This window comes from Silurus meridionalis, chromosome 27 (genome assembly GCF_014805685.1).
Source record: "Silurus meridionalis isolate SWU-2019-XX chromosome 27, ASM1480568v1, whole genome shotgun sequence".
Lineage (NCBI taxonomy): Eukaryota > Metazoa > Chordata > Actinopteri > Siluriformes > Siluridae > Silurus > Silurus meridionalis.
In genome coordinates, this window is record NC_060910.1 from 4,531,825 (window position 1) to 4,557,347 (window position 25,523).

General features: G+C 37.8%; 2 protein-coding genes across 6 annotated transcripts in view; one reads left to right on the plus strand and one right to left on the minus strand.

Moving 5' to 3' along the window:
* Window positions 1-472: 472 nt before the first annotated feature.
* Window positions 473-11,531, minus strand: vsig10 (V-set and immunoglobulin domain containing 10). 3 transcript variants are annotated; one of them, XM_046841555.1, is made up of 10 exons: window positions 11,389-11,531; window positions 11,142-11,283; window positions 8,588-8,890; window positions 7,245-7,547; window positions 6,231-6,509; window positions 4,876-5,160; window positions 4,557-4,670; window positions 4,434-4,446; window positions 3,581-3,735; window positions 473-1,110 (listed from the first exon to the last, which is right to left on the minus strand). In XM_046841555.1, exons 2-10 carry the CDS (start codon window positions 11,191-11,193, stop codon window positions 854-856), a joined length of 1,761 nt encoding a protein of 586 aa, XP_046697511.1. In that variant the 5' UTR covers window positions 11,194-11,283; window positions 11,389-11,531; the 3' UTR covers window positions 473-853. The 3 variants fall into 3 exon arrangements, with proteins under 3 accessions (XP_046697511.1, XP_046697513.1, XP_046697512.1); XM_046841557.1 differs by having other exon boundaries at window positions 11,142-11,338; window positions 11,457-11,503; XM_046841556.1 differs by lacking the exon at window positions 11,389-11,531 and having other exon boundaries at window positions 11,142-11,382.
* Window positions 11,532-14,583: 3,052 nt separating this feature from the next.
* Window positions 14,584-25,523, plus strand: part of si:dkey-98f17.5 (uncharacterized protein LOC569123 homolog) — a 39,764-nt gene continuing 28,824 nt past the window's right edge. For all 3 annotated transcript variants that reach the window (XR_006924694.1, XM_046841583.1, XM_046841584.1), the window contains exons 1-7: window positions 14,584-14,735; window positions 18,500-18,611; window positions 18,829-18,922; window positions 20,035-20,089; window positions 24,091-24,231; window positions 24,362-24,522; window positions 24,681-24,779. Coding sequence is in view for 2 of the 3 variants with exons in the window: in XM_046841583.1 (XP_046697539.1) it covers window positions 14,621-14,735; window positions 18,500-18,611; window positions 18,829-18,922; window positions 20,035-20,089; window positions 24,091-24,231; window positions 24,362-24,522; window positions 24,681-24,779 (777 nt within the window). In the remaining variant the exon portion in view is untranslated. The remainder of the gene's footprint in view (window positions 14,736-18,499; window positions 18,612-18,828; window positions 18,923-20,034; window positions 20,090-24,090; window positions 24,232-24,361; window positions 24,523-24,680; window positions 24,780-25,523) is intronic.

Consider the following 25,523-nt stretch of genomic DNA (forward strand, 5'->3'; position numbering starts at 1 on the left):
CCCATCAATAAAATATATTTATATAAAGTATCTATGACAAATAAAACATCAAGTTTACAGTAATTAATTTCTTTCCATCCATATTTAATAATGCAATACGTTTTAGTGTAATCTAGTACAAATCAGTACAATCTATAATACATTTCAGTACATCTTATTCTATTTTAGCTATATAGCACACACACACACACACACACACACACACACACACACACACACACACACACACACACACACACACAAATAGGACAGAAAGGGATGGATATGACAATACATTCCATCCACATTCATCAACATCCAGACCCTGAACAATGACATCTAAAATGAAATATAGATGAGATGATTTTAAATAATCCAATAAAAAAAAAAGCCACACTATTGGTAAAACCCCACACTCGTGACGTCTGTTCCTTTTTTCTCAGATAAATCATTTATTTTATTTACAAAACAGAGGCCACACTGAACACACGTGTATAGTTTACAGTAGATGCTGCAGATTTATTGTATCTTTCTCTGAGAAAATCACAGATTTTATTTAATCGCATTCAACAAACAAAAGAAAAAGAATTGAAGCGAGCAATTCACAATATTCAGGACAGAGTTCATGCTGCTATACAAGGCGGTGGGTAACGACACACACATAAAAACAATACTATACAATTATTAGTAACTGTATGTCCAATGTTTATACCTGGAAATGCAACATTAACACCAAAAACACACACACACACACACACACACACACACACACACACACACACACACACAAATTGCAACTTTAGATCCCTGCACTGTAAAAAAAAGACCTTGTAAGAGCTCTTTTAAGAAATTATGTAATTACAAAAGGTTTTTTTTAATAGTCAATTAGTTCTGTTTGATTATAGATGTGATCCTGTGTGTGATCCAGTGTGCGATCCTGCGTGTGTTCTTGCGTGTGATCCTGCATGCGATTCAGCGGGTGATCCAGCGGGTGATTCAGCATGTGATCCTGTGTGTGATCCTGCATGTGATCCAGCGGGTGATCCAGCGGGTGACTTAGCGGGTGATCCAGCGTTCGGTCATGTGTGTGATGATCAAGATCGGTATCAGTCATGTTATCTTCATGATCACCTGCAACAATGTCCAATTCAATTTCCATTAAATTTTGAAAATTATAAAGAATTTTATTTATGAAAAAACATTAAAAATTGTGTTCCATAAACAAGATGGTTATCTGATAAAGAGAGATCAGGCATAACATTATCACATTATCACATTCTGAGTGGTGAAGAACACTGGTGATCTCTTCATCATGGCTTCTGTTAGTCGGTGGATTTATTTATTACACAGCAAGTGAACATTTTGTTCTGAAAGTTGATGTTAGAAGCAGAAAAAATGGGCGAACGTAAGGATTTGATCGAGTTTGACAATTTGTGATGTCTAGACATCTGGGCCAAAGCATCTCCAAAACTGCAGCTCTTGTGGATGTTCCAGGTCTGCAGTGGTCAGTGTCTATATAAAAGTAACTCGGCGACAGGATAATGGGGGCCGAGGCTCATTAGCCACGTTTACATCTTCTTGCCGTTCTGATTCAAATCATTCCGATTGAAAAAGTCTTTCACCTGTTTCGGATTTAGCTTTTTGACGACCCCTGACCTATTGACCACCGTGATAACGTAGACGCAAAGTTTAACCGTTTACATGGCTGATGCAGACTTTAACTACAATTATTAATGTCGTACTTACAAACGTGAAGTCAATAAAATAATAATGGGAAAAATCTAGTTTGTTGATTTGGGAGAAGCTTTTGGGAAGCTAAGGACCATAAAAAGGTTTGATAATAGAATACATTCCACATTTAATCCCCATTTCTGTTCTAATTCCCTCCACTCTTCTGGGAAGATGTTCTACTAGATTTTGGAGTGTGCTTATGGATATTTGTGTTCATCAGACACAAGGGTGTTATGAAAGGCAGGTACTGATGTAGGTGAGGAGACCTGGGGTGCAGTCAGCGTTCACATTCATCTCAAAGGTGTTCAAGGGATGAGATCAGAGCTCTATAGCAGGCCACTCAAGATCTTCCTCTCCAAAGCATGTAAACCAGATCTTCAAGGAGCTCACTTTGTGCACAGGGGAATCACCATGCTGGAACAGGTTTGGATTTCTGAATTCAAGTGAATGCAAAATTTTATTATAGCACATCTAAGAGTGCCTCCAGATTTGTGGTAACAGTTTGTAAAAGAACCACATAGATCAGGAAAGGTCAGGCGTCCCAATACTTTTGGAAATATAGTGTTTTATTTACTCCCTGGTGATCAAAGTCCACATGTGAAGCAGGAAAGGTGTGTTCGCTTTATCTAGAAGAGTAAATAGAAATGTTAGGATATGAGTGAGATGGTATAATAAGAGAACTGTTGTTTGGGGTTCTTTTACTGGTTCTTTTCAACGCTCGTCTCTCTTTGATTGAATATTGAGGATTTCCTTTCTAGAGAAGGTTCTAGAAAACCGAAAAAGAGACACAAACTGGAGAAGACAAAGAAACATGTAAATGGAAACTAAATTAATTGTTATTTTAAAGGTTAAAAATTGTAGCTTGTAAAAAAATAAAGGTCTTCTTGAAACCTGTTTTGAAGGAACCCTTTTTACAACAAAGTAGTACTTCAGAGTCACAAACCGAAGAACTCGTTAAAATGAATGGAGCCAGATAACTGTACAGTCATATATATTTGATGTTTCTTCAAGGCTAATTCAGATCATTATTGCATTAGAAATAGGTTCTAATGCGAGCCTTCTCTGAACCTTTAAAGTTCTTTGAGATGAACAAACCAGCTATGGTACTAAATCATATCAGCATATGGTGACCACACACACTTGGGTTCCTTTGAATAATTCATGGTTATAGATCCTTAAAATTGGAAATTTGTATGGTTTCACTGGGGGTTAGCCAAACCAAACAATTGCTGTATGCTAAATCAAATGGGATGAATATACACTCTGAGGAAAAAAAGCAAGTCTTCAGTCTTTAAATCTTCTTATCTTCAGTTTGTCTACAAAGTTTCTCACGCGTTTTATAAATGAAAGTTCTATACAATATGTACATATGTACATTCCTCAAACTGCTACCGCAAACTTTGAGCACACAATTGTACAGGATGTCTCTGGATGTGCTAGCATGAATTTTCCTTTCACTTGAATCTGTTCCAGCATGACTACGCCCCTGTTCACCAATCCAGCTCCATAACAATATCCTCCACATGGGTTGGAGTGGAAGATCTCCCTTCTATAAAGCTCTGACCTCAACCAAATTGAACAACTTTGAGATGAATGTGAACACTGACTGCACCCCAAGACTCCTCACTTCACCTACATCAGTACCTGACTTCACCAACAGCATTGTGGTAGCACAATTAAAAATCCAGTAGAACATCTTCCTGGAAGAGTGAAGGAAATTATCAGAGCAAATTGGGACTAAATGTGGAATGTGATGCTCGAAAAAAACAAACACATAGCATACTTATGATCAGGAGTTTGCTGTATAGTGGGTCTCAGGAAGAAAAATCCTGCAGGTGCACCCAACACCGTCTAAACAGCTTACACTTACTGGACTGAATGCGGTGGATTTCCACAAGTGTTGTCCCCTGGACAGAAACGTGACCGTTGGAAAGAGGGGGGAGTCTCGGAACAGCGTCGTGAAAAATTTCTTCGTCGTCAGACTCGATAAGATTCAGAACATCCGCGGTAGTATCATTTGATACCCTAGAGAGAAGAAGATGAAATCGCAGTTTTGAGGGATTTTTCTGAAAGCTCCTGAACGCACACAGGTTTCTTCTACAGACCGAGTGTAGAGAGTTGGATAATGTATACAGGTAGTCCCTGACGAGGAGTTACGATGACCCGTGAAAATATCGTAACTCCAGACTTAAAGAATGGTGATCGGTATGGGGTAGTATACTGTAATTTGTTCATTTAATTCAAATTGAATTACGGTACATCATTTGGCTAAGCAGAAGAATTCACAGTACCATACTGTATAAACTATATATTATGTAATATATATATATATATATATATATATATATATATATATATATATATATATATATATATATGTAAATGGCAGCGGGAGCATAAACGAACGTAGGGTTGTGAGTGGATGCAAAATATTTCTATTTTTTTTACAGTGTTGTCGTATCGTGAGCTTTCGTAAGAATGAAAAAATCGTAAATCGAACCGTCGCAACTCGGGGACAGTCTGGATTATGATTAACGTAGCTAGAAGCCATCAATACAGGTTAGCTACATTATTATAACTTAACATACATAGCTGTTACATATACTGGTCACATATGAGGTAAAAAAATAATAAATCCACTGCTTATACTTATAATAATAAATCTTATCACCACCACCACCACCACCACCACCACCACCATCACAAAACAACTTAATACTTACCTAAATGGTAAACCTGTGCACAGCGTAGAGAGGGGAAAAAAATACATAAATAAAAAAAAAACTATTTACATTTGGAACAAATCTCTCATCAGATACCCTTTAAATGATAAAAAGCATGCATACCCAGGCATATCCTGTCGCGGCGAGTGTACATGAAATAGCCCACCACGATTCCAGCTGCTACGATTAAAACCGATATGAAGACCCCAACCATGGCTCCGGACTTATCCGCAGAGGCTATTACAAAAACAAACCCGTTCACAAGATACAGTGTTTAAAAAGCTTGAAATCTCAATAAAAAAAATTGCACAACATTTACTGGCTGAATAGTTTTAAACAAAATCAAACAATAAATCGAAATGACAAATATATTAATGTACAGACCGATACACACACCTATATATTTCCATTAGTTTCAAACAACAAAGTAGACGTTATTTACCTCTGATGGTGAGAACGACCTCCAGCTCTTTGGCAGCAACAGTATTCTCACTATAGCAGAAATACAAGCCCTGATCCGCCATGCTGGCATTGACTATGGTGAGGCTCAGATTAGGTCCCTGCTCAACCAAAATATACTTGGAGCTGGGAACAATGGGCTCCTGGTTTATTCCTCGCTGCCATATGGATTTAGCAGGAGGCAGAGACTTTGATTCGGAGCAGGTGAGGGTGATGTTCGTGCCTTCCAGAGCAGCAACCATTGGTTGTCCCATAGGATATGGAGCGGCTGTGAAAAACAAAATAAAAACAGAATGATGGCAGGATTTTATGCAGCAGGTTTTTTTGAGAAGTTCAGTTTAGTAGCGAGAAGATGTGTTCTGTATCTGTCAATCCTAATGAAGAAGGTGTGGCCTCTGTATCAGATAGTCTTAGCGAATCAGCTTGGATTAAGACAGATGAAGCGGAGGAGCCTCATTCATACACCATCAGCTTCACACTTTAAGCCCACAACATGTTTACTGGGGGATGACCAAAATGATGGATGCTTACGAGAAATAAAGTCAGAATTGCGAGAAAAAGTCAGAATTACGAGGTCGGAATTAGGGATTCAGGCCAAAGGAAGAGAAAAAGTTTCCAAAGTTTGGGATTATTTCCAAACTAAAAACACAGTGAGTTTTTTTTTTTTTTTTTATAAATTTTAAAGCCCAATCTGAAATTGATTTTTATTTATGATCTTTTAATGTATTTATTCATATTTACACTTCAAAGTAATATGGCAATTAAAAGCCATATTACACACACATAATATACACTATATTTCCAAAGGTATCGGGACACCTGATCTTTCCTGCTCTGTGTGGTTCTTTTCCAAACTGTTACCACAAATCTGGAGGCACTCAGTTGTACAGGACGTCTTTAGATGCACTATAATACAATTTTGCATTCACTTGAACTTGGGAAACCCAAACCCTGTTCCCGCTTGGTGATTCCCCTGTGCACAAAGTGAGCTCCTTGAAGACCTGGTTTACATGCTTTGGAGAGGAAGATCTTGAGTGTCCTGCTATTGAGCTCTGATCTCATCCCTACTGAACATCTTTGGGATGAATGTGAACCCCAGGTCTCCTCACCTACATCAGTACCTGCCTTTCATAACACCTTGTGTCTGATGAACACAAATATCCATAAACACACTCCAAAATCTAGTGGAACATCTTCCCAGAAGAGTGGAGGGAATTATAAGAGTGAATTGGGACTAAATGTGGAATGCAACTCTCGAAGACCAAATACCGTACTTATGACCAGGTGACCCAATACTTTTGGAAATGTAGTGTGTGTGTATACATACACATATATTACCTAATTTGAGGGTGCATATTTTATCGGCGTCAAGCCTTTGTGTTATGTGTTGTCCCGCACAGGAGATCTCCTGGCCATCATACAGCATGCTCCTGTTCAGGGTCAGCTGAAAGTTCTCCGTCTGTTGCGTTCTGCTCAGAAGAACCCCGCCATCAGTCGAGTCCAATTCCACCGTTAGGTTGGGGGTCGGGTAAGCTCCGTACCAGGTGCAGTTGAAAAGGCCCTGATCGGGCTGGGAGCCATGTTGCCATAGGCAGTCCGGATGAATATCTGGAGCATCTGGAGAATGAGGTTATGGAAAAAAAAGTATAGGAACAAGCGTTTATAAAAAATCCGTAAACTGTAACACCATGATTGTGTGTTATAATGATATTAAGTTAGATATTAACTTAAACATCAATCCAAAACATCCAATTTATCGCACCGCCGTATAAATATAATAACCTCCACTCTTCTAGAAATATGTTCGATTTGATTTTGGAGTGTGCTTGTGGAGATCTTTCCTCATTCAGCTTCTAACATTAATTTAACCCCTAAATAATATGACGTTCTTCTAACAATCGTTTGACATTGTTATAATGGTCATATAACCATCACAGCTCATCTATATATAATACATATATAGCTCATCTGTTGCTCATAAAATTCATAATATTTATTCAACTCACTCATATAAGCTTCATAAAACTTCAAAAAATTGCTATAATGCTCATAATGTTTATTGTAGCAGCTTTAGATGAGTCTTATATTACACTTATATAACACTCATAACGCTTCTATAACCTTCAATTACCCTTCATATAACCTTTACATAACTAAACGCTGATTACGCTCATAAAACCTTCATAGAAATCAACAGTCACTAATACAATGCTCAGATAACGTTCATAAAACCTTCTTCGAACTCTCGTCTAACGCTCATACAGGCTTCATATCTCATCTAACACAACATTAATAGAACGTTCGTATAACCAATCGTTTCGCACAGACGGAACAGTAATTTGTAAACCATACGGTAGACGAGCAGTTCCAGTCTTTTCGCCTCCGTTTTGTTGGAGATGGTGTTCAGAGCGATGCACGTGTAGTTTCTCTGATCCTCAGGCTGAATGTTGATGATCTCAAAGTTTAGAGAAGCATCATTTTTAAACGCCCTGCTTTTGTTTTCATTCAAATCCTCAAACATCCAGGTCATGTTTGGCGTGGGGTACGACTTGCTGGAACAATTAAAAGTAACAGTCTGGCCTTTAATGACAAACCACAAATTGTTTCTGAGATGAGTCCCTGGGTTTACATTTACCACCATGTCCTTTGGACCATCTGGAAAAAAAAAATGGGATTGTAAGAGATTAAACAATATAAAAATATATATATATATATTTCATAAAAAAATGTAAAGTATATAATTAATATATAACAATTTGTGAAAGGCAAAAGGTCATATCAGGGCAAGGCATATGTGAGGTAATAATTTTAGTTAAATAGGAAAGCAAATAAACAAGAAAGAAAGATATTTTAAATATTTTACAAATTTTGGGGAAGTAATAATAATTTTTTTTAGTTTACATATTACTTCAGCAGCAGCAACACAATCATGTTTGCAGTCATAAACTAATAAATGAAAATAATTTAAAAAATAACTCACCTAACGCTCATACAACGTTCATATAACCGTCATATAACTCATCTAATGCCACTATAGCACTCATATAACCGTCATATAACTCATCTAATTCTGATCTAACGCTTATATAACATTCATATAACCTTAAGATAACCTATCTGATGCTCATCTAACACTCATATAACGTTCATAAACCTTCATATAACTCATCTAATGCTGAAATAACGCTCATACAAGATAACTTTCAGATAACTTTACTAACGCTGATATAACATTTAAATAACGTTCATATAACCTTCATGAGAACATAACGCTCATATAGCGTTCAGATAACCTTCATATAACTCATCTAATGCTGAAATAACGCTGATATAACATTCATATAACCTTCATATAACTCATCTAATGCTGAAATAACGCTGATATAACATTCATATAACCTTCATAGAACTCATCTAATGCTGAAATAACATTCATAGAACCTTCATAGAACTCATCTAATGCTCACATTCACAATATCATGAATGTTTCTGTCGGAATGCCGTATCCCTGCAAACGGTGAAGAAAGAAGTTTGGCTTATATTCATTGGAGCAGGTTTTTTGTTGGTTGTATCTGCTGCAGGTCACACAGGCCCTGTGAACCGGCCGAACCTGTTTCCCACCCCATCACGTGTCTAACAGAAACCAGCCCACGTGGCTCCTACATACACCTGTGAATTACAGAGCCTTAATGTACCTGCGATCAGTAAATTAACTGCACGAGGCAACTCGGTACTCTTCGGCTCGGTCTCACACCGATACACTTCCTCATCTATGGTCATCAAGCCTGCAAAGCTCAAGCTGCTGTTGTCCAGGATGGATATATGAGGCGGCGCATGCGTTGCGCTGCCGGGCAAAGAGTGCTTATGGGTAGCCAATACCGCGCCGCCCTTCATCCAGCGGGTCACTGTTATGTTAGTTTTGAAAGGGAGATTGAGGCATGGCAGCACAATGTTCCCCCCCAGCTCTCCGATTATTGTGTTCTCCTTATCTGATAATGCTGTGTGGGGAAAAAAAGGCCACGTTACAGTCCAATCCAAACGGTACAAAGCCTTCATTAACACTTTATACTGTAGCATCCAATCTGCATAGAGGATACATGGGTACACAGCTCATAGAGGATACATGGATACACAGCTCATAAAGATACAGCCCAGAGAACTTCTTACTCAACATATGTACCAGGGGTCTCAAAGCTGGTCCTGCTACCACACCCTTTTTAAGCTAACACACCCTTATTCTCTTGGCATGTTGTTTAATTCAAACATCATGTAATATTTGTATATTTTGTATATTTTAAATGTTAATCATATGAACTGTCCTTACTTAATTTTTAATTATTTTTTTAATTGCTAATTATTTTTTTATTATATTTGTTTATTATGTACATTTTTTTTTAATTTACAACTATAATCTCCATATAAGCTTTATTTATAATAACTCAAATACAGGACCAACACGTTGTAATACGATCAAAATACAATTCGTTTTGATCTAAGACGCCCAAGCCAGGGTCCGTGTCCACTTTTGATTCGTCCTGCCGTGTCATACATGTGAAGGAGGACACAAAAATGTGAAAAATGCCATTCGGAAAAGCTTTCGAACAATAATAAGCAGCTATATGTCTCCTGTTAAAGGTTACTTAATGGACTGAGTTTCATTGAACTAAAACATTAAAACTGCATTAGGTAAGCATATTTTAACATTATGACATCATAAAGGAGAGAAAGCAAAACGCTTTAAGTTGAATGTATTATTTAGTATATAATGAAACATTAATCAAGTTTGATTTTGGTCCCTTCAAAAGAAAAACTTTGGGCTGCTCGAGATTAAATCTAACTGCCTATTATTTGTTCAGTGAAATATAATAGCATTCAAATGTAATTATTTATTCACTACCTGGTAACAAATGGGGCCAATGCCAAACTGGCACGATATTAAACTTTCACACGAAGCAACGAATCATTCAGGTACAACAAATCACTGAGCAGGAAATCTGTCTCGAATCGATCCCATTTTCTCAATTCAGTTTTTCAGCTTGTCATTAGGTCCTTGATGAAGTGCAGCGGATAACCAAATAATGACCAATCTTTAAAAAAAATAATAATAATTTCCCCCCGGAAGATATTTGTGTACACCCGGACAGCCGTGTGTATTATTTTAATTTTTTAATTTTTATTGTAATATTTTAATAATTTAGCATTGAGCATCAGAAAGCTATACGAGTGAATGCACTGGGCGGAGGAGAGTCTCAAGAAAGTCTCGAGAGAATCTCGGAATAGTCTCAAGAACATTTCAGGAGAGTCTCGGGGGAGTTTCAAGAGTCTCGGGATGGTCTCGAGAAAATTTGAGAAGAGTTTTAGAATAGTCTCAAAAGAGCATCAACAAACTTTAAGGAGAGTCTCAGGACAGTTTTAAGAAAGTCACAAGAGAATCTCAATAGTCTCAAGAGAATCTCATTGGTCTCAAAAGAGTCTAAGGAGAGAGTCAGGAGAGTCTCAAGAAAGTTTCAGGAGAGTCTCAGAATAGTCTCAAAAAAGCATCAAGAAAGTTTAAGGAGAGTCTCAGGAGAGTTTTAAGAAAGTCTCAAGAGTCTGAAGAGAATCTCAACAGTCTCAAAAGAGTCTAAGTGGACTGTCAGGAGAGTCTCAAGAAAGTTTCAGGCGAGTCTCGAGAGAGTTTCAAGAGTCTCAGAATAGTCTAAAAAAGGCCTCAAGATAACTTAAAGAGAGTTTTAGAAGTGTCTCAGGAGAATCTCGAAATAGTCTCGGGAGAGTCTCTGAAGAGTTTCAAGAGTCTCAGAATAGTCTCAAAAGAGTTTCAAGATAGCTTCAAGAGAGACTCAGAAGAGTTTACGGGCAGTTTCAGGAGAGTCTTGAGAGTTTTAGAGGAGTTTCCGGATTACATTTGCTTAATTCTTGCTCACTTCCTGACTAATTATTAATTATTAGACCATTAAAAGCTTCATATTTTGTCTTTTAGGGACCAAATTAAACATTTTGCACAGGATTCAACAGACGTGACAGGCCAATTATTACAAAACTACTACTAGTAATAATAATAATAACCATTATCAAGGTGACACACCTTAATATCCCCTAGTGTACGCTTTATAACCTCTTTATTCGACCTCATACACTACAGTACACAGACGCTGGGGAGAGACACTTTATAGGGTATGGGGGAATGCGCTCCGTGTCTCGGTTGCAGCTGTTATATATATGAAATACATATAAAACGTGTCGACTCACCTCTTTGGTATAAAAGTAAAAAGTGCAGAAAAGTTATTCCGGATATTTTCATCGCCGCAGCCGGAAGTGTGGAAGCTCGAGACGGAATCGCGCGCGCACGCAGATGATCAGGACATGTGTCACGGGAATCGAAAAGTCATCGCTGTAAACGCAAACATGAACCGCGATGAATAAAACCAACAGGAAGTCTCTTCGAGCTGGAAATGAAAACACACACACACACACACACACACACACACACACACACTTTCAGCTTTCGTTTCACCGAGATGTATCAGGTCTTAACTGCGCCCATGTTCATGTCTGCCTGCCTACTTTCCCCTTAAACACCTGTCGCTGCTTCTTTCTCTCTCTCCCGGAAGTACAGTTTGTGTATTCCGGAAGCGACACACCCTGCCTTACCTGTGTTTCTTCACACACACACACACACACACACACACACACTGTTTAGCAAACCTGAATGAGCTCATACCACCCAACATCTAACTGTGTTTGTTTTAATAATGAAAACTGCCTCTGAAATCTCTCAGGTTTGTAGGAACTTTAAAAAAAAACAATCTATTTCTATTTATTCATCAGATTTCCCATGCAGGCTCTGCCTCTACATCATACCCAGTGTTCTTTACCACAACCATTATTCATCAAAATAAATACATGTTCAGTATGTAGGGGGTCGACAGCATGGGCCTCTGCTGTGTATTTAGCATTGAGGGCATTCTGTGGTGGTACAGCAACTCTGTATGGTGGTGTGTAAATAAAAATACTTTCACGACCCGATATTCAACTGCTGAGTGTTTGGTCTGTCTGTCTGTCTGTCTGTCTGTCTGTCTGTCTGTCTGTCATCTATCTATCTATCTATCTATCTATCTATCTATCTATCTATCTATCTATCAACTGTCTGTCTGTCTGTCTATCTGTCTATCTATCTATCTATCTATCTATCTATCTATCTATCTATCTATCTATCTATCTATCTATCTATCAATCTATCTATCTATCTATCTATCTATCTATCTATCTATCTATCTATCTATCAACTGTCTGTCTATCTATCTATTTATCTATCTATCTGTCTGTCTGTCTGTCTGTCTGTCTGTCTGTCTGTCTGTCTGTCTGTCTATCTATCAACTGTTTGTCTGTCTGTCTGTCTGTCTGCCTGCCTGCCTGTCTGTCTGTCTGTCTGTCTGTCTGTCTGTCTCTCTGTCTCTGTACACACACCTATTTATCCTTCTATAAACTCACCTACACACACCTATTTATCCATCTATAAACTCACCTATCTATCTATCTATTCTATCTATCTATCTATCTATCTATCTATCTATCTATCTATCTATCTATCTATCTATCTATCTATCTATCTATCTATCAACTGTTTGTCTGTCTGTCTGTCTCTGCCTGTCTGCCTATCTGTCTGTCTGTCTGTATGTCTGTCTGTCTGTCTGTCTGTCTGTCTGTCTGTCTATCTATCTATCTATCTATCTATCTATCTATCTATCTATCTATCTATCTATCTATCTACTGTCTTTCTGTCTCTCTGTACACACACCTATTTATCCTTCTATAAACTCACCCACACACACCTATTTATCCATCTATAAACTCACCTATCTATCTATCTATCTATCTATCTATCTATCTATCTATCTATCTATCTATCTATCTATCTATCTATCTATCTATCTATCAACTGTTTGTCTGTCTGTCTGTCTCTCTGTCTGCCTGTCTGCCTGTCTGTCTGTCTGTCTGTCTGTCTGTCTATCTATCTATCTATCTATCTATCTATCTATCTATCTATCTATCTATCTATCTATCTATCTATCTATCTACTGTCTGTCTGTCTGTCTGTCTGTCTGTCTGTCTGTCTGTCTGTCTGTCGCTCCCTGCTAGTTTCTATACACTCATTAACATATACAAAATAGACATGTGAGCTGGAGAGTCACACCACTTTTATTCTAAGCAACAAGCAGAAAAACAGCTGAACAGACCCGAGCAGTTTCGATACTTTTCGATATCGATACTTTCGATACTTTTGACATTAGTGTATCAAACACCAGCATCAAAAATATCAATGCTTTCCATACAACCCTGTTATCTATAGTATCGATACTTTCGATGCTGGTGTTGTACAGAGAGGATCGATTTACTTACATAAAAATATCGATCCTACTTGTGTTTAATATTTACATTAATATGTATAGGGAACTATTTCTTCTTCCTCTGTGCCTGTGTTACAAACGAACAAGTCAGCGCTCTGTCACTCGGTCATGTTTGTGCCGTATGAATTTCTTTTTTAACAGCAGGTGAGTCAAGAAGACATTCCTTTTTTAGGGAAGCAGAATTGTCATCATCCTTTTGTTTGTTTGTTTTTTACACAAAAACGTATAAAAGTCAAGGAATATGCAAAAGCGTGACAGTTTAAATAGAGTGTGTGTGACGGGTTATTTTTTGTTTCAGGTTTTTTTTACTACTTAAATATATGCTGCAGCAAAGTGAAGCTTGTTAGGAAGAAGGGGTCCGAGCCGGCCATGATTAGACCTGAATAACCAAGGGCCTCCTGGTAAACACAGTTGAGTTATTAGGAATAATTACGAGAGTGATATGATGTTTGATATGAAATATTCAGAGTGAAACTTCCATGATAAAGTTCTGCTTTCCTGCCTGTTGTTTAGCACAAAGGTGTTGTGACTTTTTCGCTCACATGTCTATTGTGTGTATGTTAATGAGAGTAGGTAGAAACTAGCAGGGAGGGACATAGAGAGAGAGAGAGAGAGAGAGAGAGAGAGAGAGAGAGAAAGAGCGAGACCCTGGAGCACAGAGGGTTAAGGGCCTTGCTCAAGGGCCCCAAGAATGACAGCTTGGCAACACCGGAGCATAAACTCCAACCTTCTGATCAGTAACCAGGAACCTTCACTGGTTCACTGGTGGTGCATGAACCCCAGACCTTCTGATGAGTAACCCAGAGCTTCTCTCACCATAAAAACAAAACTAGTCCTTACTTTTATACTGTATATTATTATTATACAGTATTTGATCTTTTTTATATTATATATTTCTATTTTTTTCAGTATTGGACAGTCGTAAAAAAAATTTACTACATGCCTTACTCTGTATGAAGGTGTGACAAATAAAATATGATTGGATTTTCATATTATTTATTGATATTTATTATAAAGCTTTATAATAAACATCATATAGACACGTGTATCATATAATAACACACTAAACAATAATAATTGGGGTATCGATATCGACGATACCGCCCGATTACGTGTTATTTGCTTGATTTTATTGCCCAATCTTCATGTGCGTTATCTTTCGAAAAGAAAAACAAATATTAAAACGAAACTAAAACGTCGAAATTGCCCAAATAGAGGCGCTAAAACGCCGCACGGAGCCTCCAGGGGGCCCTAGTGTCACACTCTAAAGGGTCCCCCTGCACTCCTGCTCGTTAGAAAGAGTTCCTAGTCGGGGGCAACATGTCGGGCAATAGAAAACCCCGCTCAGTGACCAACACTTTGGAAACAGCCATAACTACCCCGAGCGAGAGAATTCTCCAAGAATGTCACAGTCTGTATACCGACGAGGAAAACGGTAAATACACTGCAGTGTCATTTATTCCCAGGACAAGTGTAGAGTCAGTGAACGCTGCATGGAGCTCTTACTGAAACCTGATACTCAGAAATAAACTTCTTTCAAGGATAAAGACTTATGCATTTTTAATATTTATTATTTATAAATGGCTTAATTTTATGTTGAACAAGTCAGGAAGGAGGTGTTTTGAAAGTGAAAGTGTTGCAATGCGGTTTATTGTCTCTGTATTGTTATTATTATTGTTGTTATTATTGTTATTATCATCATCCTCATCATATTGTTTAAATACAAATTTCTGTTTTAGGTATTGTATATTTTGTCTTTACCTACATTTGCTGTCATGTAGGCATTTTGTCACTCTATAATTAAAGGATAAACTAGAGCCTGAAATCTAATCCTACTATATACTAGTGCTCTCTTATTCTAATCCTCAGTGTATCTGCAGATGTAATATATATGAGCCTATAATATATTGTGGTACTAGAAAGATTTTTTTGTGCTTAAGAACAAGAAGATATCTTCTTTAGGTCTTTTACAGTTACTCGAAATATAAGCTAGGTAAGTTTTCAGTGGACGTTTATGTGAAGGAACTGTTACTGAGTTTCTTTGACAGTGAAAGCGAAAGTTTTCTTTCACAGGAAAGTGATAATAATAAATAGATCTGGATGACTTGAATTTTACATGTAGTTTGTAGGTGTATTTGTATTGCAATTAACATTGATCAGGCATAATATTGTGTCGGTCCCCCTTTTGCTGCTAAAACAGTCCTGACCTGTCGATCATTGACAGCATGAACTTCTTCAGCAGTTTGAGCTACAGGAGTTCGTCTGTTGGATCGGACCACACGGGCCAACATTCTTTCCCCATGTGCATCAGTGATCCTCGGCCGCCCGTGACCCTGTCACGGTTCACCACTGTTCCTTCCTTGGACCACTTTTGATAGATACTGACCACTGCAGACCAGGAACAGTCCACAGGAGCTGCAGTTTTTGGAGATGCCCTGACCCAGACGTCTAGACATCACAATTTTTCAAACTCACCCATTTTTCCTGCACCTAACATTAACTTTGAGGACAAAATGTTCACTTTCAGCTTAATAAATACCACCCACTAACAGGTGCCATGATAAAGAGATAATCAGTGAAAGAAAGAAAGAAAGAAAGAAAGAAAGAAAGAAAGAAAGAAAGAAAGAAAGAAAGAAAGAAAAAGGGAGAGAGAAAAAGAAGGAAAGAAAGTAAGAAAATGAATGAGCAGGAAAGAACAAGCAACAGAAGAAAGGGAAGATGGAAATAAGGGAAGAAAGAACAAAAGAAGGAAAGAAAGAAGGAAGGAGGAAAGAAGGAAAAGGAAATAAGGTAAGAAGGAAGGGAAGAAATAAAGAAGGAAAATAGGAAGGAAAGGGAAGAGAAGGAAAGAAGGAAGGACAGAAGAGAAGGAAAGAAAGAACGAAAGCAGGAAAGAAAGAAGGAAGGGAACTTTGAGGACAAAATGTTCTCTTGCTGCTTAATAAATACCACCCACTAACAGGTGCCATGATGAAGAGATAATCAGTGTTATTCACTTAATGTTATGTCAATGTCATAATGTTATGCCTGATCAGTGTATATGAGGAGAAATGTCAATAAAGTCTAAAGAGACAAAGTTAGAAATCAGGGAAATGATGAAATAAAGCATTTTTTTTTTTATTAATAATCAACATATTTGGCCAAAAAAGTGAATGATGATGATGATGATGATGATGATGATGATGATGATTAGTAGTAGTAGTAGTAGTAGTAATAGTAGTGAGCTATAAGCCGTTGGGGTTTTGAGTGTGGCTCTAGGGCATGGTATCATCATTAACCTTGTGTTCTGACTGCAGCTTCCTAACAAACTGGGATATTTAAAGAAAAAAGTAACTCTGCTACAGTATATATGTATATGTGACAAAGTAAAGGCTATGAATGTAGTAATAATAAATACTAATGGCAGTAATATCACTAGTTATATAGCAAAATGAACATTTATCTGCTTACATAAACCTCAAACTTCTATTCAATTCAGTCGATTTTTATTAGTATAGCGCTTCTAACAATGTTCATTGTCTCAAAGCAGCTTTACAGGGAGGAAGTGGTAATAAAAGAATGTGTAATATTGTTTCTTATAATGAAAAATGGAAACGGAAAAATTTCCTGTGATGGAATTGAAATTCAACCCTCACTGATATCTGGGGCTAATGGACAAACCAAAACCAAAAACGTATGTTTTAACGAAGCACAAGTTGTGAAACATCAGTGATCTTCAGTCTATAGTGTTTCATTAAAAATATACGATCGTGATGACATTCTGTATACAACACCTCAACAACAATAATGAATGGACATTCGGTGCCACCCAAATGAGGACGGTTTTCCTTTACAGTCTGTTTCCTCTTAAAGTTTCTTCTTCATAACGTCTCTGCGAGTTCTTCCCTGTCACAGTCACCACTGACTCGCTCATGCATATTTTATAACCTCTTTATTTCTGTAAAGCTGCTTTGGGACAAGGTCAATTGTTGAAAACGCTATACAAATAAACCTTCATTGAACTGAACTAAACTAAACTAAACTGAATTTAACTGAATTAAATTTAAGTAAAATGAATTAAACTGAATTGAATTTAAGTGAACTTAATTGGAATTGAACTGATCTAAACTAGACTAAATTGAATTGAACTAAATTGAATTTAAGTAAAATGAATTAAACTGAATTGAATTAAACTGGACTGAACTAAATTGAATTGAACTGAAATAGACTAAGCTAGACTGAACTAAATTGAACTGAATTAAATTGAACTGAATTGAATGGAACTAAATTGAACTGAATTAAATTTAACTGAATTGAATGGAACTAAATTAAACTGAATTGAATTGAACTGAACTTACCTATACTAGACTAAAGTGAACTGAATTAAATTGAACTTAACTGAATTGAACTACATTAAACTGAACTGAACTGAATTGAATTGAATTGAAATGTAACTGGCTTAAAATAAATTTAACTGAATTGAGTTGAAATTAACTGAAATAGACTAAACAGGATGGAGGATGTAATTAAATTGAATTGAACTGAACTAGACTTAACTAAACTAATTTAAACTGAACTGATCTGAAATGAATTGAACTAAACTGAACTGAACTGAAATGAACTAAACTGAACTGATCTGAATTGAATTAAATTAAATTGAACTAAACTGAACTGATCTGAACTGATCTGAATTGAACTGAACTGATCTGAATTGAATTACATTGAACTAAACTAAACTGAACTGATCTGAATTGAACTGAACTGATCTGAATTGAATTGAACTAAACTAAACTGATCTGAATTGTGCTACATGGTGGGTTTGGACCCCTTCACCTTGTGGTCCTTCACCTTGAGTTCTCTGGAATATATTCCAGTCTTCTGTATGATCCTGTGTAATATGTTGAGGGTATTAAAAATTGATAGATGGATTGATGCGACTTGTGTTTAATTACAGTTCTTTCTAAGAAATGATAATGTTTATAATGCATTGTGATTAACGATTCGCCAGATAAAGCACTTGTCAGCACTTCAGCACATCTGTCAGTTCTGAATTGCTGACTGACTGTAAAGACGCATTATGAAGCACACGGACAAAACGGATTTCATTATTTTATTCCTTCTGGAAGATTTTTTATGGAAAATCTGATCTGACAGCTTTATAAAATCTGCCTGACAGCTTTATATTTATTGTGTGTGTATATGTATGTACATGTTTCTTAGGTCTTGTGAAAATGGCCTCCAGGCTGAACCTGAGATTGCTGGCCCCTCGAAAGAAGATCATAGTGATGATTATGGGTAATCACTCTGCTGGGAAAAGCTCCTTTATAAACTGGTAAATCTTTTCTACATCAGTCCCTTTTTGGGCCTTGTAGTTCGAATAAGGGGGAAAATTTCATCCTGTACAATTATGTGCCTCCAACTTTGTGATAACATTTTGGTGAAATATTACATACGGCTGGAAAATGTATGTGTCCCAATACTTTTGCATAAATAGCATATCCACAGGCACAGTTTTGTCCTGAATTTAATCTATTTTCCAATTATCTCAGGTATGTCGAGGAGCACATCCAGAAAACGGGCGTCGCCATAGAAACGCAAGGGTTCACGTTCGTAACCAGTGGAAGGAAACGAGAATCGTTGACCGTAAGTTCTATTTTTTTAATAATTGTGGTTATTTGCCAGACATCTCATGCTGTGATTTTGACATTTATCTTTAGTGGGGGGTTTTTTTGTTGTTGTTTTTTTTTTTTAAATAAACGCAAACATAGTTCTCGAATTGCCGTAAAGACAGAAATGTACTACTGAAAAGAATCGATCCGTTACGGCGGGTTTTTACTTTTGTCTTCCATTTTTTCTAGTTCAGTTGCACTCGGTTCTATTTATCCCAAATCAGGTCTATTGGCTACGCTTTCTTGGGTGATGCTTTTTGGGTTTTGCACCAAAATTGATACAATAGGTGATGCCTCTTTTTTATATTCATTGGGAGATTTGGGACAAAATCAGGAACTTGAGAAAGCAAAGGGGACGAAACTGGGCATTGAGATAAAACTGTGGATAAAATGGAAAATTCCAGAAAACACTGTAGATGAAATTTGGCAAAAATCGAGCATCCAAGGGCCGGAAATGGAAATTGAAATAATCGCTGCGGATGAAAGTCGAAGTGAAATCGTGTGTGTTTGTGAAAAAACGCTGCCGACAAAAATACGAAAGGGATTAAAAAATAAATAAATGCACGTCACATTTCTACGCACAGAATTGGACGTTTGAAAGAAATAATGGCGAATCCTGTTGTAGAATTTTCTGGAAATGAAATCTGCGTACGAGTTGAGCGTATTGTTGCTGTGTTCTGGGATGTCGCTCAGGGGTTTGTCTAAAAGTGTCATTTTACAGCAAACATGTCTCTTTCTCCTTCTTTCTCACACTCTCTATCTCTCACTCTCTATGTCATTCACACTAAATGGGAGATGAATAATAGAGTTATACCAGAGGGAGGGCTGTAAAGCGAGATCATCAGCGAAAAGCAGGAAGAGGGTGAACTGAGAGAGCTGGAGGAAGAGAGAGGAGCTGCAGCTGACTGTGACGTTGATGGAGAGAGAGAGAGAGAGAGAGAAGGGAGGCTCCCTCTAGCTGGACCTGGCTCGTTTCTCCACACAGTCAGCGCTCTGCTCTACTCATCACCACTTTTCCTCCTCCGTATCGCCGGCCTGTTTCCTCACCCTGTCTCATTTTTCTTTTTCTCGCTCTTTTGCTCACAGGGCAATGCCACACTGCATCTTTACCCACATTTCCGCCCAATCCTGGAGTTCAAAGGTAGGAATTAGACCCTTATTTAAATGGCTTAGGTACAATTCTTTTTCACAAGTTTGCTCAGCATTCTGAGCCTCTGTGTGGGTTTTATGAAAGTAGGATTTTTTCTTAGTTGCTCCTCACATCTAGAATTTTTGTTGTTAATGTCACGTTTCTTTCTCGTGTAAAACGCGTAGCTCGTACGCCATCTAACGCCGGAGGTGTGCGCCTATCAAAGCCATGACTAATCCCTGATCCTGACTCATTCTCTCGTTCGTCTGTACTCATATTCATCAGCACTCGAGCCTTTTACAGAGATAGGAACACGATGACAGACCTGCGTCTCGCGTTGCTTTGATTATAATTGCTGAGTAATGATTATAATTGATAAAGTTTTCTTTCCCTCTGCTCTGAATTCCTTTATTCACTTTTTGTTTCTTTTCTTGTTTGTTTCATTTTTTTTTTATCACGCCCTGACCGTTTTTTCCCCATCCGAGTGTATAATAACCCCACAGTGTCCGAGTGTCATATTCAGTAGGTTCATTAGTGGGTGCAGTTCGAAACGGACTGAGTCACGCCGATTCGCACAGGACCTGAAAAAAAAAAGACCAATATCTGTGATTCACTGTCATGCCATACAGTCTGTCGTTTTTACCTCTCCGTCAAACGTTCTCATTCAAGACTTAAAGAAGCGGTTTGTAATATTTTTTACAGCCCTCTGCTGCCTGTGAGGTGAATTGCATTTCTCTTTTCTTCTGTGACCCCACGTACCCTCCTTTTTTTATTCCGAATATTTCGTTGTTGTTGTTGTTTTTTTTTTAGGGCGTGGCTAATTTCAGGGCCGGAAATGTTTTTATAGTATCTTGAATGAACGAAACTAGCCGGAGCTTATGCCTGGCGATATTGCGAGACACAGGGTTGTTTTAAATAATTGCAGGTCTGGAAACACTTTTAATATCTACATTCAATGTTTTCTTGCGAGTCTGCGCCTGTAGGTGTAACGTATAGTTTTTCTGTAGCGTGTGCTTTGGGCGGGGCAGGGAACGTCGGGTTTGATTTCAGATGCGTAAACGAAAAAAATAAAGTTTAAAAGACGAACAGAGAACTTAGAGAAAATAAGGTATAATGATTCGATTCCTGACCTCAAAACTTAACCAGGGTGATGCATATAACAATCGATTGAAGCGACACATTTTTTTTCAAGATTGGGCGTGGCCTGGTCTGTTAGCTGTCAGCTGTTAGCTAGGTCTATAGTGTGTACATAATCATGCCTTTCTTCAGGCTTTAGCGCACTGCCACGCTAGGATGACGCAGCTTTTTTATGACCTTTGACCTTTCCCCAGGCACATTAAATCCCTTGCAGTTCTACTAATACAATACAATCAACTCATCCACCACCACCACCTTGTTCGCCAAGATGCCAGTAATTTGCCTTTCTTCTTTTCAGTGAGTTTAAAGAGCAGAGTTTAGGGAATGCCACGTGTAGCCGAGCGCCTCTTGATGCTAAATCAATGTTCCTGTGGGCTATTTAAAGTCCTGCTTGCTCAGGGAGTTCGGCGTGCCATTTACGCCCTGCCCCGGGGAAATGCGAGTGGACTTCCGGCCTTAATGCTGAGAAAATATAGATGGCGTTCGACATATGCAGTTCCTGTTGATTTGTGGAAGCCTTGTGTATGTCAACTTGTATGTCGTGTTTAAGGAATTGAAGGAGAGCAGCAACCTCGGAGAATGTTGATTAGCGCAGGAACAGGACTGTGATTTGTAGGGGCGCATGACCACCTGCTCCTGCTGTACTGAAAGAACCTCAGTGTTCCTATTAAACTCACAGAGGGATTCTTAAAGCGGCAGTTTGTAATTTTGCCATTTACACCCTAGGATATGAGCAATCATCTAAATGACTATTATAATGTAACAAAACTGAGATATATTTTACTGTTGATTTTAGGGCGGGGCTTATTTCCAGGGCCCTGAAACAAACATTATTAAAAGCCTGAAATGAAAATATTGCCAGATGTATATTTGAGGTCAGTGTTGTGATCACAGTTTTTATAAAGTTTACTTAGAATTAAGGCTGGACGATTTTTTCCCCCCAATTTTTTTAATTACGCAAATTAAATTTTTTGTTGAATCAAGCTATCACGATTATTAATTAAATGTTGACACCAATCAGATACATTGTCATTACAATATACAATACAATATACAATATCGTCCGACCACATCTGATTATCCGATTATGTATGAGAGCAAATCTTATTGTATAATGTCGAATAATGTATTGTAGAAATAGCATCTAACATCATGGAGGTGGACGGCTCTTCACGTCAGGATGACCTCGTGCCAAAGAGAGGTAGTAACGTTTCCTCTGTGGTTTGGAAATGGTTAGTATTTGAGAGGTCAGACGTCGAACAACCATATAGAAGCATATCAAAAAGTCACAAACTGCAAAAGATTCCTTGCATTTTGATGTGGTCTAATATTATTAAATACGATATTTAAATCATATACAAAGAAGAAATAAATGAGAAGTCTGGTTATGCTTCATGATCGTAGAAAGAGTTGCTCATGGGTTCGAGTGACAGGCGCTAGCTGGTCCGGCGTTGCTTCACAGTCGTTCTTCACTGGCTAGCTTTATGTGGCTCGGCACTAAAGCTGCCAGTTGAAGAGCTGTTGTGGGCAACCATGACAACAGACCTCCTGCTGTAACACAGAAAGTGTGGCTACATCCTGACAAGATGTATCACTTAGGGAACATAGCGATGTAATAATGCTGTTTGATATGATAAGATACAAGAATTATTTTATACATATTTTTCACAATATTCTTCATTCAACTAATTAAAAATCCACTACAATGTTAATGTTCATTGTAGCAGCTTTTCAGTATAGTCCAGTTTGGTTTATACGTACCCTCTAACAGATATTTCGATATATGATACACTCCAATGGGCCACTTTATTAGGAACACCTCCATATTCAAGGGAATCCAATCCGCAAATTAAGTGGTACCAATGCAGCAATGAATAAAGCCTACAGCAGGCACCAGGCAAACATCTGTTCTTGGCTGATAGGAGTAAAACCACATGTGGTCACCTACAGCCCCAATTCCAAAGAAGTTGAGACACTGGGTAAAATGTAAATAAAAACAGTATGCAATGATTTGAAAATCTCAACTGCTGAACTGGTTTTCACTAATTAACAACAATTGGTACATCATGAAACAAAAAACACAACAAAGGACACCCAGAACTGTTGCGAAGCTAGAATTCTGTATGACATACAGTATGAAACATTTCTCTCCCAAAAACTTCAGCATCTGGTCTCCTCAGTTCCCTTATGTATACAGACAGAAGACGTGATTCTACACAGTGGAAAACATGAACCTGCCCCAACTTTTTTGAGGCGTGTTGCAGCCAGTAAATTTAAAATGACCTTAATGTTTCCTTAAAATGGTACATATTATAAAATGGTTTAAACATTTTAAACATTTTCTATGTTCTATCGTAAATAAAATATGGGTTTTGAGCAAATCATTGCATTTTTATTTTTTTTGTGAATTGGGGTTATGCTATTGCATCCCACCCGCCTTAAAGTCAAACATGCTATGCATTCTGAGATGCTTTTCAGCTCAACACAGTTGTAAAGAGTACCTATTTCAGATACCATAGCCTTCCTGTCAGCTTGATCTGAGCATTCTGGTCTGAGCTCTACCTTCAGCAAGGTGTTTCTGACAATAGAACTGTCTCTCATCAAATGTTTTTTGTTTTTCACGCCATTCTATCCCGAAACTCTCGCGTGTGAGCGCTTCTGAAATGCTCAGACCAGCCTTCTCGCTGCCAAACCTCATGCCATGTCATTAAATTAATACCTAATGACCGGTATTTGCATTATTTCTTTTGCTAGCACATGATTGGATCATTGCACATGAATTCCATCATTACTTTTGAAGTGATTATGTATTACTATGTACATCTACTTATTAAGTCTGTAAGTACATATTTTGGTAAGCTGTTTCTGTGTTTTAGGACTCATGGACTACCTGTCTGCAGAAATCTCCACCTCAAAGCAGAAGAAGTTCAGCTTGGTCACGTTTGTCGACACCCCCGGGCTGGTGGACGGAGACATGGTGTATCCGTTCGACGTCAACGGCGCCATTACGTCTTTTGGTGAGGAAAATCAGTGTTTGGTAGTAACTTGTATAACAGGGAAAGGAATAAAATGCATGGAAATGGATTGAAATAACAATACAAACCGTAATTCACTGCAGTGTTTGTTTAATGTGTGTGTGTTGTTCAGGCGAGCAGGCAGATCTGATCTTCGTGTTTTTTGACCCGATGGGCCAGGCACTGTGTAAGCGAACAATCAACATAGTGGAAAAGCTGAGTGAGAAATGCGGAGACAAATTACGCTTTTATCTCAGTAAAGCTGACGAGGCAGGACGGGAGACGGACAGACAGGTGGGCGTGGCTTTGTGTGTGGGTGTGTGTGTAGAAAGTCAAGCATCAGCATTCTGTTTTTAGAGCAACTCCTTCTCAGTTCTCATGCAGAACAAACTCCTAATTTGTTCTTGTATAACAACGCATTTTTTTTTTTTTTCGCCCCGACCTGTTCACAGAGAGTGATGATGCAGATAGTTCAAGAGCTGTGCCGCAGACCGGGACTCAACAAATGCGGCTTTGAAATGCCGACCATATACATCCCCGATCCTCAAAAAGTAAGTCACACACCTACACAGGAATATTAGAGGTGGAGCAGAATGAAAAACTCTGCATAATGCAAAAAATGCATGATAGTAAATCTGCTTTTTAAAGAGGTACCAGTTTATAGTTGTATATATTAGTATAGTTGTTATAAGTTATACAGTGCAAATTAGTTTTTAACACTTTAAACAGCCGACATCACCACACAGCTGTTTTATAGAAATCTTTTGCATAGTAGAAACTTTTTTTTCAATGAACATTTGACAAATTAATGTTTTTATAATGAAAAAATCTGAAGCATTCAAGTTTCTGTATCTCAACAAATCCTGAATACATGTCTTTGGCTTGTTGTTAACTCATTTGTCAGATCTACTAGTGAATCTTGGCGAACAAAGTGGGATTTTATTAAATAAAACAATGACGGATAATCATTTTTATGAGAAAAAAAAAAAAAAAACTTGTTGACCTCAAACCTATAATAAAGCGTTATGGAAAGAAAGAAAGAAAGAAAGAAAGAAAGAAAGATAGAAAGAAAGATAGAAAGAAAGATAGAAAGAAAGATAGATAGAAAGAAAGAAAGATAGAAAGAAAGAAAGAAGAAAGAAAGAAAGAAAGATAGATAGATAGATTTTGATCTGAGGTATTGGTTTTCTTACATACTTATACTACACACTACATGGACAAAACTATTGGGACACCTGACCTTCCCAGCCATATGTGGTTCGTCCCCAATGTGTTACCCCAAAGTTGGAGGCACA

Coding starts and splice junctions, on each gene's coding strand:
- vsig10 (XM_046841555.1), bottom strand. CDS start 11,193: ATGAAAATATCCGGAATAACTTTTCTGCACTTTTTACTTTTATACCAA. Junction 6,510..7,244: donor ACTGGAACTGCTCGTCTACC/GTATGGTTTACA, acceptor CTCATTCTCCAG/ATGCTCCAGATATTCATCCG. Junction 1,111..3,580: donor AATCCACCGCATTCAGTCCA/GTAAGTGTAAGC, acceptor ACATTGTTGCAG/GTGATCATGAAGATAACATG.